We start from the raw sequence: 16,984 nt of genomic DNA, 5'->3' as shown, positions 1-16,984 counted from the left end.
GAACAGAGGAGATGCAGTGAGATGCAGATGTCTGGTGAGGGACCATGCAGCAAATGAGAGACACTGGTTCACTAACTGTTAAGAGAACAGAGGAGATGCAGTGAGATGCAGATGTCTGGTGAGGGACCATGCAGCAAATGAGAGACACTGGTTCACTAACTGTTAAGAGAACAGAGGAGATGCAGTGAGATGCAGATGTCTGGTGAGGGACCATGCAGCAAATGAGAGACACTGGTTACTTAAGAGGTCTTGGCTCCTGATATTTATTTCCACAATGAAACTCCTCCCTCCTTAACATTTTTTTTTTTTTTTCCTGTACCCGGGCCTCTCACTGTTGTGGCCTCTCCCGTTGCAGAGCACAGGCTCCAGACGCGCAGGCTCAGCGGCCATGGCTCACGGGCCCAGCCGCTCCACGGCATGTGGGATCTTCCCGGACCGGGGCACGAACCCGTGTCCCCTGCATCGGCAGGCGGACTCTCAACCACTGCGCCACCAGGGAAGACCCCTCCTTAACTTTTAAGGTACGTTAACTTCTGCTCTTTGCAAGTGGAAGCATTTAACTAGAGGATTCCCCAGTTGTGATTGGAATAAAATGACATGACATCACTTTGTTTCTCTGCTTCCATCTGGATTAAGTTAGCAACTATAAAACAGGAGTTTCCAGTTGGTTCTCTGCTCCAGGGAAGCAGGTAGTGATGAAAAGAAACCAGACCCTAACTCTGGTCATATATACATGTTTCATGTGACTAAAGCAGGATTAATTTCAGAGCTGGTCCTATAAATAAAGTATGACCATGAAAATTCTTTGCATTTCACCATTAAAGATGACTCAAAATTCAAATCCAGTCATATAAGGTAATAATAGAATGGCTGAGATTTGTTTATATTAATGCTCACTGAGTAGGGGTAAAAAAGGATCTCAAATTTTTAAAATATTATATATGTCTATCACTTTTTTTGCTTATAAAAATTATAAGTCCTTAGAATCATGTAAATATATATTGCTAGTTACTTGGTCCAATATACTTATATTTTATTTAATAAGCTCATCCTGAGGGCTGTTTTTTTCTCCCCCTTAGGGCTAACTCTTGAAGAATTAATTTCTAATGCAACAATGCTTTTTAAAAGACAATACTGTATAGGAGCTGTGAAAGTGCTTACATTGCTATGTATTAGGAACTGGACAAAAACTTAATGTGAGAAAATAATAGTAAATAATAATAAATTACATTTACAAAACACTAGCTATGTAGCAAGAACTTAAAATTCTTTACTTAAAATCTGATTTTTATTTCTCACCACTTACCCTACAGGGTAAACATTATCCTCATTTCATTGTACTTTGTCACTGTGGTTATGAAATCCACTAAATAGTATTATAACTGAATATTTGCATCAATTACTTGAGCCTATTTTTTCATTTATATAGGACATTTATCAGACTGACAAATAGCCATTCCCGCATTCAATAGCTCTAGCCCCAAGTTTTCAGCTAAGCAATAGTTCTATTAATTCTATTTCTTTAACAATGATACTATCAAGAGAGAAAGTTGATTAGTAGCTACTGTAGATGACCTGCTAAGTTTTTCTCCAGTCCTTAATAGCCTTAAAGTTTACATATACACTCCCACAGTTGGAATGGCAGCGTGAGGAGCCCCCATGAAAAAACCTAACTGGTGACAATGATTTTTTAAAAAAACAACCACTTAAAAATCTCTGGAGGGCTTCCCTGGTGGCGCAGTGATTGAGAGTCCGCCTGCCGATGCAGGGAACACGGATTCGTGCCCCGGTCCGGGAAGATCCCACATGCCGCGGAGCGGCTAGGCCCATGAGCCATGGCCGCTGAGCCTGCGTGTCCGGAGCCTGTGCTTCGCAACGGGAGAGGACACACAGTGAGAGGCCCGCGTACCGCAAAAAAAAAAAAAAAAAAAAATATATATATACACACACACACATTGCTGTAGATGTGATTCAAAAGTCAACATACATAAAATCAGTTGTATTCATCTTTGTTAAATAGCTGTACAAAGCTATTAATTTAAAATATGAAAGGGTTGTTTATGAGATATCTCACACTATAAGTATGGAATGCATATTTCTTTTTGATGCTATTATTCCACTAAATACAGTGGTCAGGTGTTCAGTGTATCTCTTATAAAACTGCACATAAGGGGTTTCCCTGGTGGCGCAGTGGTTAAGAGTTCGCCTGCTAAAGCAGGGGGCACGGGTTTGATCCCTGGTCCAGGAAGATCCCACATGCCACAGAGCAACTAAGCCTGTGCACCACAACTACTGAGCCTGCGCTCTAGAGCCCGTGAGTCACAACTACTGAGCCCGCGTGCCACTACTGAAGCCCACGCACCTAGAGCCTGTGCTCTGCAGCAGGAGAAGCCACTTCAATGAGAAGCCCGCGCACCGCAACGAAGAGTAGCCCCCGCTCGCTGCAACTAGAGAAAAGCCCGCGCACAGCCACAAAGACCCAGTGCAGCCAAAAAAAAAAAAAAAAAAACTGCACATAAGATTATACATACCAAAATTAGAATGTTGCAAATTCTAAGAGACTTCTAAATAGAAATGATTCAGAGATGCTTTTATGTTAAATTCAGCAAATATGGTTCTAAAATGCTCCCCCTTTTTTTTATTACGGAAAACAAATATAATGCTTAGAAACCTTAATGGATGGAAAATGGCTGAATCAAATACATTCCTTTGCAATTTTCACAACTAACTTTATTTAAAGTATTAATTTTACACATTCCAAAACTAAATAATGAGCTATTATTTCAATAAGAAATTGTTCAATTTTACTTGCAACTTTTCAGAGGTGTAATTTTAATACATATTGGGATCTAAAACTATTAGCAAATAGCAACAATAGAGAATGTATATTTTTAAAACTGGACAAATGAGATAATATATTGAGATGTAAATCAGGAAGTAGTTATTTGCTTTACAATAGGTTCATGAATACACAGAATAGTTCATAATATATGCCCTTTAAATATTCATGCATTTAAAATAAATTTACCAAGAAATTGATTTACATACAACTTTTAGAAACCCCAACAATTTAATAAAGAGAGACACTACTTTTACCCACAAAAGGCAACAAAATGTTTTAACAGTTCAAAAATAGAAAGGGCCAAAAACCAATTGATTTCCCCAAAACAACAAAGTTTAATAAGATGGCTATTCACTGTTCCTTTCAAGAAATTAACAGCCTATTTTTTTTAAAGCATATTTTTCAGCCCCAACTTGTAACCCACTTTGACCTCCATTTCTACTTTTCCTTGAATCAATCTAGACTGTACGGAAGTGTCATAACATTAGGCTTTTAGCAATTTGGGTTAATGTCCTGAAAAAACATGCTGTGTATATACTCAGAAAGTAATGAAGAAAAAAATTTAGAAGTGCAATGCATACTCCATAGGCTGTAAAACCCTACCAGTCTAACAAAAAGCACCGAGACACAGATGCCAAAGTTAGAGAAAATGTAAACCAGCAGAGTCAATATCATACACCTTATCAAGTTTTACTTATTCTATTGTTTGGCATTTGAGAAGCTAAATAAATTAATTTAGCAGGCTAGAAATCCCATCACTACCCTTAACAAAGATTTGCTTACCAATGAATTAAAGTTAATAGTGAAAATAGCATAGTGAGGATTCTTTCTCTGTGCTTAATGATGAGGAAAAAGTTACCAAACTTTTCTTATGAAAAAGTAAGAAATGGATAATTTTTTTTTTGAAAATAAAAAGTAAACTTTTATTTACTTTTAACCTTCTTATTTTAACCTCCTTATTAAGGCACTTATTTCAATAGTTTTGCAACATCAAGGGCAAAGTATTTATGTTTTGTATTTCTTTGAGAAATTCCTTCTACCCCAAACCCATAAACTTTGCCCCTTTCACAGTAGATCTTTATTGTCATACCTAACAACGGTAAGTTACCCAAATGGAATTACTTGCAGAATTCTTAATCATTTGTTAGTCTACAAATAAGGAAATTAATTAAATGCTCCTGAAAGTTTTCTAGCACTATTGTTTTAACTACAGCTAAAATAGAAGCAAATAAACTTATCTTTCATACTCAGTATTATTATTTCTATAATAAAGTTCACATTTTTCTTTTCAACTGATGCTGAGTGAAAACTTCATTATTTAAAAAATTCAATTAAAAATTAATGGGGGCTTCCCTGGTGGCGCAGTGGTTGGGCGTCTGCCTGCCGATGCAGGGGACACGGGTTCATGCCCCGGTCTGGGAGGATCCCACATGCCTCAGAGCGGCTGGGCCCGTGAGCCATGGCCGCTGAGCCTGCGCATCTGGAGCCTGTGCTCCGCAACCGGAGAGACCACAACAGTGAGAGGCCCGCGTACCGCAAAAAAAAAAAAAAAAAAAAAATGCAAGCTGACTTTTAAATTACATTGTTTTACATGCTCCCTCTAATTGTAAGTACTACCATGTGACTATTCACTGTGTACTTAGGTAACTATGGTAATATTTTCGTAAGGCTTGAAGCTAAATACTAGTGACTCACTATTAAGATGTACAGAGAACCTGAAATAACCTGCCTGTAGCTATCTTAATATAATTGTTAAAAGTTATATAAAAACGTGAAATAAGAACCAATAAAACTAACGCACCAGACATATGACACTGCCATCAAACAATACTTAAGCTCCAAAAGAACAAAACATCTTAGAGCTAATCTAAGAATGCATGTGCTTTTGTACTTTTAAAATATATATTACAGAAAATAAAGAAAATGGAAAGATGTTCCTTTCTAACGTAGTAATTCAGAGTAATGAAATTGCAATTTTTACAGCACTCTAACAAGTGAAAAAATTTTAAATCTGTTCACTTAACAGGTGTATAAGGTAAAACTGAATATGTATCCCATCTTATTAAAATGATACATCCATCCTGAATCTCTTTATAAGGCCAAATTAATCATTTAGAATTTCTTTTAATTAATAATTAAAAATATGAAAACATTTAACTTAAAGGAACATAACAGATTGTGGAACTGTGCTCTGAATTTTATTATAATTGTCATTTTGTTCTTAATGTTTAAGACTGTATCATCGTTTCATAAATAACAGCACTTGTGTTTTATCATAAATACACCTCTATGCAGAGGTATGTTAAACAGCATCTGCACATATCTCCAGAAATTGTTGCTCACTTTAGTTGCTCATATTCTCATTCTGATAAAGATTTAATTTTTTACTTAATACTTCAATAGAAAACATGTGAATAGATTATATACTCCATATTTTTTAAAAACCTAAACAACATACTTTTATTTTTAAATTTTGAACATTCTTTTAAATGTCTGTTTTAAAAAATACATAGGTGGGCTTCCCTGGTGGCGCAGTGGTTGAGAGTCTGCCTGCCGATGCAGGGGACACGGGTTCATGCCCCAGTCCGGGAAGATCCCACACGCCACGGAGCGGCGGGGCCCGTGAGCCATGGCCGCTGAGCCTGAACGTCCGGAGCCTGTGCTCCACAATGGGAGAGGCCACAACAGTGAGAGGCCCGCGTACCGCAAAAAAAAACAACCAACCAACCAAAAAAAAAACCCATAGGTAACAAGAGTTACTGTTTTATCATGATTAAATTGGTATCAAATTTATGGGCATAAGTGAAAAAACTAACCACTTAATAGTCATAAAGTGATGAAATGCAATATCATACACTGTATATTACTAAGAAAGTGCTCATTTACATAAGCAGCAGATGAGGAGAGCAGTATCATGGAAAATCTGGATATATCTTTATGTATATCCTTAAAAATCACTTTCCTTTATATAATTTCCGTTTTAATTTAAATGCCACAAATTTTCAGTGAACATTTAAATTAGTTTTTTATTGTAATATTTCAGTTCTATTATACACCATGAAATACCTTCAGAAACTTCCTTGAGGGAAAGAATAATTCTTTCCTTCTATATCACATTAATTATTTATTAAATCTTATATTTGAGATATATACTCTGACCTTGAAAATATTCAAATTCAAGACTAATGTTATGATGGAATGAAGATTTATGAGGAAAATTTTACAATCGTTTAGAAGGTAAAATCTTTAAAGACCATGTAGCAGTAAGGAAGACACCTGGCTGGAATGACGCAGAGTGGCAGATTTGACATTTTACCAAAGGACAGTAATGTTTGATCTTCTTTCCCCCACAGAATTCTAGATCCAGTTAACAGCAGGAGGGGAAAAGCAGCAGCAACATTTCAAATGTCCACACTCTGATTTCCAAAAGACACCACGTAGGTAGAAGAAAATTGCATTTTACTTCAGGTGGTATAAGTCTTTGAAATGAAGGCTCTGCTATTTTTCAAGACTGAAAGGATATCACAGTGTTGATTTTATACACAAAGTAGGATCTGTTCCAGTACACTCTAGTGAAGTAATTCACATAAGGAGAATAGTTAATTTTGACCTCATGACAAAATCTTCCATGTTTTGGGTAGGTTATCTTGTCACCTTCTTCACAAACCACCTATCAAACGATATGAAACAAAATATTAAAAAGCTTATTAAGCTTACAGGAGAAATGCAATCAATGTACAAGTGATGATATTTATATGAAGAAATATATTATTGCTAAACATGGACTATCTCACATTGGTTAGCAAACATCTCATATTGTTCAGCAAATAAAAGCCTCTTCATAAGAGTTACCATGTCCACCAAATTCTTGAGCTTCCCATTGAGATTGAGAAATCAGTATAAAGTGTTTTCCAACTTTTAAAAGATTTAATCCTAAAATTTAGAAGGCCATGTCTCCATAGTCTACTATCATTCCTCTGAAGAACCTCATCATGGAGCCTGCCAAGGCTGAGAAATGGACATATACTCTTAATGTATATTCATACTCTTCTCCTTGTGCAGGACTGACTCACATTAGTAAGCAAGTTTCTGTGACTTATCCAGTACAATCCTTTACATTTTCACCTTAATGAGGTTCACTAAGAGAGCTTAGCTAGCTTGAAGAGTTTTCTACAATAAAATACTAAATATTATTCTAATGCCTAGGAAAGATGTCAGAGAGTCAACTTTAAGAATAAAAGGATGGGGCTTCCCTGGTGGCGCAGTGGTTGAGAGTCCGCCTGCCGATGCAGGGGACACGGGTTCGTGCCCCGGTCTGGGAAGATGCCGCGGAGCGGCTGGGCCCATGAGCCATGGCCGCTGAGCCTGCAGGTCCAGAGCCTGTGCTCCGCAACAGGAGAGGCCACAACAGTGAGAGGCCCATATACCGGTTAAAACAAACAAACAAACAAAAAAAAAATGCAAAGAATAAAAGGATGGATTCGCTTTAAGTCCATGCCTGGCATTACACGAAAGAAGAAGTAACCTGATCTTCAAAATGGAGCAAGAGGGTAGCCAAGAGCAGAGGATAAGGCTCTAGACAGCAGATAGCAATACAGTAGTAATTACTGAACACCTGATGTTTAATAAAATTCCATTTTGTCACCAATTAAGCCGAAGACCACAGATATCAAGTGCCAACAGAGAAAATTCAAAATACATACAGCAGAAAACAGAATAAGTTTATATTATAAGATTAAGGGGTCATGAAGAGAGGGAAAGGTGGAAATCATAAAAACTGATTTCTCGGGACTTCCCTGGAGGTCCAATGTTTAAGACTCTGTGCTTCCACTGCAGGGGGCGTGGGTTCAATCCCTAGTTGGGGAACTAAGATCCCACATGCTGCAGAGGGTGGCCCCCCCAAAAGTACCCAACAAACTAATTTCTCACCTCCAAACTGGTCTGGGATGATTACGACAAAGAGCTAATTAATTAGGAAGGGACAGAAAAGGTCTTGGCTGCAACCTGAATAGAATATGCACTCCAAACAAGAATGACCTACTGAACTATGCCTAAGACCCTTCACCCCCAACTTTCCCAGGAGCAAAGGCACCCTTTCCAGTGCCTAATTATCAGATATACAAACACTAATTACCAGATATGCAAACTCCCCTGTCAGTCTTAGTTGCCAGGTATACAGTATACACTGTAGGCTGAGAAGTAAGAAAGCTTGGTAAAATAGCTAAAATCAATGAAAACTTAAGATACAGTTAAATCCTAACAACTAAAGTAGCTCTGAATACACTAATTTTTGTGGATAATAGGGACCCAATATACAGGACTGTGTCAATTTAGTAAGCAATTTTTCTAGATATGTATCAAATTACAAGAAATTTCTCAACGTAAGAATATAACAAAACAAACGGCTACTCTTTATAATATGTTAAAATAAAATCATCATTCAAAACAAACTATCTTTTGTTTATAAATGTTGAACATGCACAAGTACAGGCAACAAATAAGGAATCGAGATATTGGTAAACTTTTTTTTGCAAAATTGCCCAACTTTTCTTTTGTACATTGAAAAAATAGTTCAAACTACTTTTATAAGCTCCCCCCCACTGTTATATAACTTTTAATTATATTCTTAGTTAAGTTCCAAAAATAAAGTTTGAAGATACTTTTATAAGTTTAAATAAAGTCATTTTTCTCAAAAAAATTTAATTTTCCAAATGGTTACTTACGTGGCCATTTGCAATGTCTAATAAATCTTTAACCCTACAGCCTCTCACGGTTCCCACCTCATTGCAGATAGCATCTTCTACAATTAGGTAGTTAGCCTTGTAGGATGTCAGTATTTTATAAATATCCTCAGCAGATCGCTTTGAATAGATTTGATAGATCTGAAAGAATATAATTAAAACAACAACTTTAAACAACATTTAAAACTTCTGTTTATCAAAATTATACATTAAGCCTCTGCTACGTTCTTAGTACTATCTGTGGAAAATAAAGATATTCACTAAGACTTGATTCCTTCCCTCAGGATGCTTATATTCATCTGCTATTGGCCACTTGTGTATCTTCTTTTGAGAAATGTCCATTCAAGTCCTTTGCCCATTTTTCCCCAGTTTTACTGAGATATAATTGACATATAACATTGTGTAAGTTTAAGGTGTACAACATGTTTATTTGATATGCTCATATGTTGCAAAATGATTAGCACCATAGCTTTAGCTAACACCTGCATCATGTTACATAATCGCCATTTCTTTTTTGGGGGAAAACATCTAAGATCTACTCTCAGCAACTTTCGAATGTACAATACGGTGTTATTAACTATAATCACCATGCTGTACATTAGATCCCTAGAGTTTATTCATCTTATAACTAGAAGTTTGTACTCTTTGACCAACATCTCATTTCTCCAACCCTCCCAACCCCTGGCAACCACAACTCTTCTGTTTCTATGAGTTCAGCCTTTTTAGATTCCATATATATGTGATATCACAGAATATTTGTCTTTTTCTATCTGACTTACTTCACTTAGCGTAATGCCCTCAAGGTTCGTCCATGTTGTTGCAAATGGCCTTTGTCCATTTTTTAAATTGGGTTGTCTTTTTATTATTGAGTTGTAATCGTTCCATTACTTTTTTTTATTACCATGTATCATAGTATTTTATACTCATTTTATATATGAGATAAAGTCAGTGAAGTTAAAATAATTTGACCCTTGTCACAAATACTGAAAGAACAGGGATGCATGCTTAAAACTCATGTCTTGATTACGTGGTGTTTTTCATTACAATTTTGCTGACCTTATTAGATAATAAGCTTTGGATCTTCTAATACGTTTTTCAGGTTTTCTGAAATGTTAACCTTGGATAACCACAAAAGTTAGGCCAAAAGTATCATATACTGTTTGTTGTGGAAATACTGAGATTTGCAACCTAGACTGGACGAGATTCCAGTCTATCTGCAGAATACTCAGCAGCTGCTTACTACATGTTACGGCTGCTGTCTATCTAGCAACTTTAGGTCCAAGGTCCATTGAGATGCTAGAGATGCTCATTCTGTGGAACACAGAATGTTAATAAATCAAGAGGAAGTTTCTCACTCATTTCACTTCGTTAAATAAGTTCACGTGAATGGTTCTGTCTTATCCAGCTTATACTTATTTATAGTTTTTTATATTTTTTTTTACTTACTTTTAAGTTTGGGGAAACTGTAACATACTACTGGGGCCTATAAAAAACACCTCTATGCAATGGCAATAACATTACTGTTAGACTAGAGTGAGGTTTCTCAACCTCAACGCTATTGACATTTTGGGCCAGATAATTCTTTGTCAGGACAGAATGGAGGCTGCTCTGTACATTGGAGGATGTTTAAGAGTATCCCTGGTCTCTACCCACTAGGTGTCTGTAGAACCCCTCCCCTAGCTGTGACAACCAAAACTGTCTCCAGACATTGCTAAATGTCCCCTGGGAGCACCATCTTCCCAGGTTTGAGAATCACTGGCCTATAATCACTGATTATAAAGATCAGTCCCATGTTATGAATTATAGACAGTGTCTAATTCAAATGGTATGGTCTCACTTATGGAGTTCAATTTGAATTTTATTTTAACAACAAGTTTATTCAGTACTTGCTATGTACTAGACACCATATAGAAAGACCAAGATTTGAAAAAAAAAATGGTTCCTATTCTCACAGCCAAGTCACATAAAACTAAAAACTCTAAAATGTTTAAATTTAATTAGAACCTAATTAGAACTCTGACCTAATTATAAGTGATTCTGAAATTCTATATTAGGACAAAGACCAATCAAAAGACAGCAAAGAAAACAAAGCCATGTCAGAGTCTGTTGGTTTAAATCCACAAAAAGTAAAGTTTAGGAATATGCAGTAGTATATCTTCTAAGCAACACTACCTTTTCAACTGCAGCAAATACTAATCAGAGGCAGCTGTTGTCTCTCAGGTAAATCACTTCAAGGTAGATCTCCCCCGTCTCTGACCTCTCCCCTGCTTCAACTGTTCCCTGACCTCAATTAACTCTAAAACAGATCTAAGGTTCCACTCCTGGGCTTATGAAAGGTCTCTGATGACTCCCAAATGCCTCTAGGGTAAGTCTAAATTCTTAAGCATGACCTTCCAGGTCCTCCAGAATTTGGCCTTATTTATTTTCCAGTTTCATGGCCAAACAAATTTCAAGGCTCATGTGACTTTTTTAACCTGGAATCACTGTATTCTTTTTCCAAACAAGCTTCTAGTCATCCTTCAAAGCCCAGATCAAGAAAATGCCCTTTATGAAGACTTGGATTTTTGTAGGCAGAACTGACTGCTCCTGCTTTTGAACTCCTCTCTACTTTCTGTGGTTATATGTGAATGTGTGTGCGCACATACAATTATAATTTAATAGTACATATTAATACTAGCTAACACTTAAATTTTACTGTTTCAGGCATAGTGCATTATCTTATTTAATTCTCACAACTAGGAGGTAAGAATTATTATTACTTCCAGATTCAGAAACTTGCTCAAGGTCACAAAGCTTAGAGTCTAACCTTTGTATTAGAGTCTAACTTCTATATTGCTATACTTCCTCCTTAGCTTAGAGTATACTTAAAAACTATATGAAATTCTCTCCAACTGAAAAACAGAATATTTAGAACTCAGGTTCAGTTGGTCATTACCTTCAGATATGAAGTTACTATTTAAATCCATACGAAACATGCAAAATAATATATTCTCTGAAGAAGAAGCAATTAGATACCATACTAATATTATACTAAGTTATTAATAATAGCCCATAATGAAAAATCAATCAGTGTTTTATAAGCAATAATAGAATTTTGGCTTGGAAATACAAAGTGTATAAAGACATTAACTGAAAGCCTTCCTTCAATAATTTCATTGAGAACAATGATATTCTCAAAAGAATGCTTCCCTTTATAAAATATTACACATCAGTCCCTTGAAACCTTATGGGAAATGAAATGTTTCTCCTAGAAATATATCCATACTTTCCATAAAACAAAGAACTTCATATTCTAATGTTGGCCTCTCCTGATTAAATGTATTATACAGCTTTTTTTAAAAACTAAAGCTAATTAACTCTTCTAAAATTGTCTGGATTTTCCTAGCTAACCAGGAACATATGCATCGTTACAGAACTATACTAAGGAGTCAAATAAAAATGATCCAAATGTAGACTCTAAAATGCCTTACATTTTCATTTCTCTTGAGAAGATCATCATCATTGTAAAGAGGCAAGCTTGTCACCATCCATCCAGTGCATAATTTAATCACACCCATTAACTGTGGACTTCCTGCAAAAACAGCTGCGACTGGAGCTTGCCTTCTGCAAAGAACCATAAAGATTCACACACTGAAAAGGTAAGTATACTATTTAGATCACTGATTTATATCAATTCTGAAATACCAAGCAACTTAAAATGTATTGCACACTTAAGTTTCAGTGTCAGTTTTCATTTCATTTTTGGATTTATTAAAAAAAAACTGAGCACCTATTATGTGCCAGAAACTGTTCAGACTGCTAAAGATAAATAAATATTTTAAAAAGAGAGGTGGGAGGACAAGGTCCCTGCTTTCAAGAAGGAGCAGGGGGAGAGGATAAGCATACAGGTCAGGTGGTAATAATGCTATTAAAAAATAATGCAGGGTAATGGGAGTGACAATTCAATGCTGATACTGTGAATTCTCAAATTCGTCTTTGGCAAATATTAACCACCAGAACCCAACTCCTTCCAGATCCATCTATCCTCCTGCTCCTTCCCTACCTTTACCCATATGTCTATCTCCAGATAACACATGAAGGACTTCTCTACTGTAAATCATAATCCAAAGTCCCAGACAGATGCCACTCACAAGACAGGTCCCAAAGGGCTGCTCTTATGTCCTGACCTATTTATTACCTCCCTGTATTCAACATTCAGCATCTACCTACTATGTGCTAGTGATATTGTCAAGCTCTGAAAATAGAGAGACAGCACACAGCCACTGTCCTCAAGGAGCCCTCAGTAATGGGGAAACAAAAATGAAACAGAAAAATCACAACACAGTGACATAAATGTCCAATCATTTGATGTAAAAGGTCCAATGTTCAGGCCTTTGCTGTTTTTTAAAATATTGAGGTAAATCACACACATAGATGTGACTTTCTCTTTTGTTAATGACAACACAAGGCTATATAGTCAGTGTTCCACAAAGGTAAATACAATTCACAAAAAAGTATTAATAGGCAGTAGTTAAGGATGATCTAAAAAAATAATAATTTTTATACATACAAGAGGTGTCATTATAATAATGAGACGTTATAATAAGACCTATTATTCTCATTTCTATATACCTATTCTATAAACCTATTCCTCATTTCTAGAAACATTTTTTGCCTTTTTTCCCCTATTATCCTGGCCTTTTCTGAGAGTGTTTCATTCCTTTTTCAAGTTTTAGTTTCTTCTTCTATGTGTTTAAAAATTTTCATACTATTTCATAGTCTCTATCCATAGGGTAGACTGGTTGGAAAAACGGTTACAATGATTCTTTTCTATAGGTATGCTCTTGGAGGAAATGCTGGTCTTCGTCATGTGACTTGTTTTGGCCAACAGGACAACAGCAAACATAATTTGAGCAGACACTTAAAACACGCTTGACCTTGCGACTTGTCCTCTCTTGCTGCTCTTGGGAACTCTACAACCACCACCTTATGAATGAGCCCAGTCTCACCTGGGCTGGATAATGAGAAGCATGTGGCTAAGTCAACTCCATGACCTCAGTGACACCTACCCAGTCTAGACATGTGAGAAAGGCCATGCCAGACTATCTAGTCCCAGATGAGCTGGCCCAGACCAGAAGAATCCTACCAATTGCTTCTACTCAGCTGACCACTGAAATGGTGAAAAATAACAAATGTTTATTGTTTGTATGCCACTAAGTTTTGTGGTAGTCCACTGTGCAGCAAAAACTGACACAAGCAAATTTTATTACCAGAAATTGCTAGAAGTCTACTTCTATTGCTTATCACAACCAACAACTGATTGTTGGTGTGTTGAACTGTTTCTTCATGTGTTTTGTAACTTTAGAGTTTATCTTCATGAAGCTTTATTTGTGAAATCCTGGGTAGCCTGGGTTGAGGATTATATCAGGCACTCCAGACCATCCCAGAACCACTTTTTATGCTAAATCTCTTGATATAGGGTTTCCTGGATTAGACAAGTATAATTTCAAACTACAAACATGTGAATTCAGATGCATTGCTACAAATTCAGAGGAGACATTTTATTTCTGACCAAGAGCTGAAACCGAGGAGGATGTGCTTTCTTATCTTTCTCTACCACTTGATGGCTATTTTGTGATAGTCCATCCTTTCACTGATGGTGTAGCCCTTTGAGGGTCCCTTAGTTATACATGTATGTTAGGGGAGGGAACGAGGTGTTTCAATTAAAATTCCCAGCTTCTATAGGCCCAAGAGCACATCTCCTGTCGTATTAAAATCTGCATGAGTGTTAAAATTTAAAATCTTGTTAACCTTGGTGATCAAGACTAGAAATCCACCGCTCATTCACCTCCAACTCCGGTTAAAAGAAGCATCTCTTGACTATCTAAATAAAAGAACATTGGTTCCTTTTTATTCCACATTTCTAGATGTTTAACAGCTAGAGTTTCATATCTAAAACTTATCAATACTATATTTTGTTGGAAATGAGTTCAATTAGAAAATTAGAATTATATGTCTAAATGAAAACTAAATATCCCTAAAAATACAGGGTAAAATCCCTGAGATATATGAGAAGAACTTGGAAAAGGATTAATTTATTATTTCCCCTGAATCCATTAAATAGCATTCAATGATTAATTAATAGCTTAACAACAACAGTCTTGGGCAGTTCAGTTCTTACTTTATCCAGGTCATAAGTTCCACCGTATCTGGGTCATAAAATTCTTGTAGTTCCATTAATTCTGTCATTAATCTTGGAAAAAACTAAAATACAAAACAAAATGCCCAAAACCTGTGTGTAAGTAATTAGAAAGTTTAAAACTGTTTCAGAGTACTTCCAAAGACTAAGAGGCCAACTTATGACAAACAATATTACAACACTGTTCTCACAGAAAAAATGGCATGAATTGCTTTACTCTCCTTCAGTTTCTTGCTAGTTCTTCTCAGCCCAAATAATCTACTGTATGGTTAATTCACTGCCTACGCTCAATACATAATTTTATCAACCAAACAATTAATCATCAGTTGTATCTTTCATGCACATGCACACTGAATAAATAAGTAAGCAAACAAATTTCAGATCAAGTCAAATAATTCACAGGTTTACTGGCAATTAATTTCATGTTACATTATGATAAGCCAAAGAGTTTACATTATTTTATAAATATTTAAATTTGGGATTGCCAAAATACTTTTTACTATTTACTAATAAATACCATTTATTCAGCCATTTCCTTTGTCAATTATAAACTGAATTAATACCAGTATTAGACTACAGAAAATTGCATCAGAGTAAAAATGTCTTACCTCTTCTATCATGCTCCTATTGGTAGAAAATTACGTATTATTAAGTATATCACGCTTTATTTTGTTAGAATACTGTTCCAATATAAGTATCCTACATACACATATAAATTTATCACTACCTTATAGATAACATATATTTTCATCTTATGAAAAATCTAATTTTCTTACCTCTTTCCATAAGCTGAGACCTATTATGGTAGGGACAGCCATGCTCAGAATGAGAGCCTAAAATGTTAAAGCAAAAAGCGTTATGGATAAATATATTTCAGAATGTACTACAGAGGTACTAGACACTGACTCTATGACCAATCAAATATTCTTACAGTTATAACAATTTCAGTCCGAGAAATTGGAGTCAGCATGGAACCTAGTTCACAGAGTGAGATGGGTGAAGAATAATAAATTTTATATCAAGCTGGAGACAAAGTGAGAAATACATATTTGCAATATAAATTTAAGGCAGAACATAAAAAGGGTAATGCACATCGCAATATTTCAAATAGTAAGTCAATATTTGACAATTTTTCCAGGAATTTAACTTAAGAAGAGCTTACAAAAAACATTGAACTGCTATGAAAACAGCTAACAACAACAAAAAGACAATGAATTAACACAGGAAAAATAGCCAATATACATCAATATACTACTATGCTAAGATAAGAATGCATAAATTCCTCTGGAAAAAGACTGGCAAAATACAACATGACTATTATTAGAGATAATTTATCATCTTCCTACCAAAACCTGTTCTCTTCCTATTGTCCCATGTCTGTTGGTGACCCCACAATCCAGTCACACAAACCCAAAACCTAAGAAACATCTATGATTTCTCCCTATTCTTCCTTCTCCCATACTTACTGAGGCACCAAATCTTATTACTCTTCTAACTATTTTTTCCACTTCAGCGTAGTACAGTATTAATTAAATGGGCTTTGGAGCTAGAAGAACCCGGGAGTGAATCACGGTTCTTACACTTACAAGTTATGTGATCTTGGGTGAGTTATTTAACCACTTTATGCCTTAGTTTGTCTATAAAATACAGATAATAAAACTTAACTAACAGGATCTTTGTAAGCTTTGAATAGCATGTGAAATGCTTCAAACAGTACCTGACACATAGTGAGCTCTCAAAACAATTGAAGTTTTTATCGTTTCCATTCTCCATGGCCTGTACCTGGGTGACAGCCTCCTTCCTGATTCCAGTCTCTCACCCTTAAGCCCTTCCTTCACAGAACTATAAGGGTGAGCTGAGAGAAAATGTAAGGCTGACTCTCTCCTGCCCTTGCATAAACATGTCACTGTCTTCCTACTGCCTGTGGGATAGCACCAAGCATGACAGGACACTCAAAGACCTCGATGACCTTACCCTCCTAGACTTCTCCAGTCTCATTTCTTGACCACTATTACCTCACATTTTATGTGCCAACAAAACTAAATATATCGTGCTTTTTCTTTACCTCTGTTTTTATTCCCTTTGAATACATCAAAGGGAATCCCTAAAAAAACTGAATTACTTAGCCCTTCTCTGTTCCAACAGCACCCTATCAACACTTCTTATCTGTTTTTATGACTGGGAGACTATAATCCACTTGATGAAATTAATCTCTTTGTTTTT

General features: G+C 36.0%; 1 protein-coding gene across 2 annotated transcripts in view; it reads right to left on the bottom strand.

Annotated features, from left to right (window-relative positions):
* Positions 1-4,193: 4,193 nt before the first annotated feature.
* Positions 4,194-16,984, bottom strand: part of DPY19L4 (dpy-19 like 4) — a 60,765-nt gene continuing 47,974 nt past the window's right edge. For both annotated transcript variants that reach the window (XM_004275376.3, XM_033438277.2), the window contains 5 exons: positions 15,538-15,594; positions 14,744-14,826; positions 12,054-12,186; positions 8,566-8,724; positions 4,194-6,512 (listed from right to left, as the gene is read on the bottom strand). In XM_004275376.3, the coding sequence (XP_004275424.2) occupies positions 6,348-6,512; positions 8,566-8,724; positions 12,054-12,186; positions 14,744-14,826; positions 15,538-15,594 (597 nt within the window). In that variant the 3' untranslated portion in view covers positions 4,194-6,347. The remainder of the gene's footprint in view (positions 6,513-8,565; positions 8,725-12,053; positions 12,187-14,743; positions 14,827-15,537; positions 15,595-16,984) is intronic.

This window comes from Orcinus orca, chromosome 17 (genome assembly GCF_937001465.1).
Source record: "Orcinus orca chromosome 17, mOrcOrc1.1, whole genome shotgun sequence".
Lineage (NCBI taxonomy): Eukaryota > Metazoa > Chordata > Mammalia > Artiodactyla > Delphinidae > Orcinus > Orcinus orca.
This window is presented reverse-complemented; position numbering and strand designations above follow the sequence as displayed.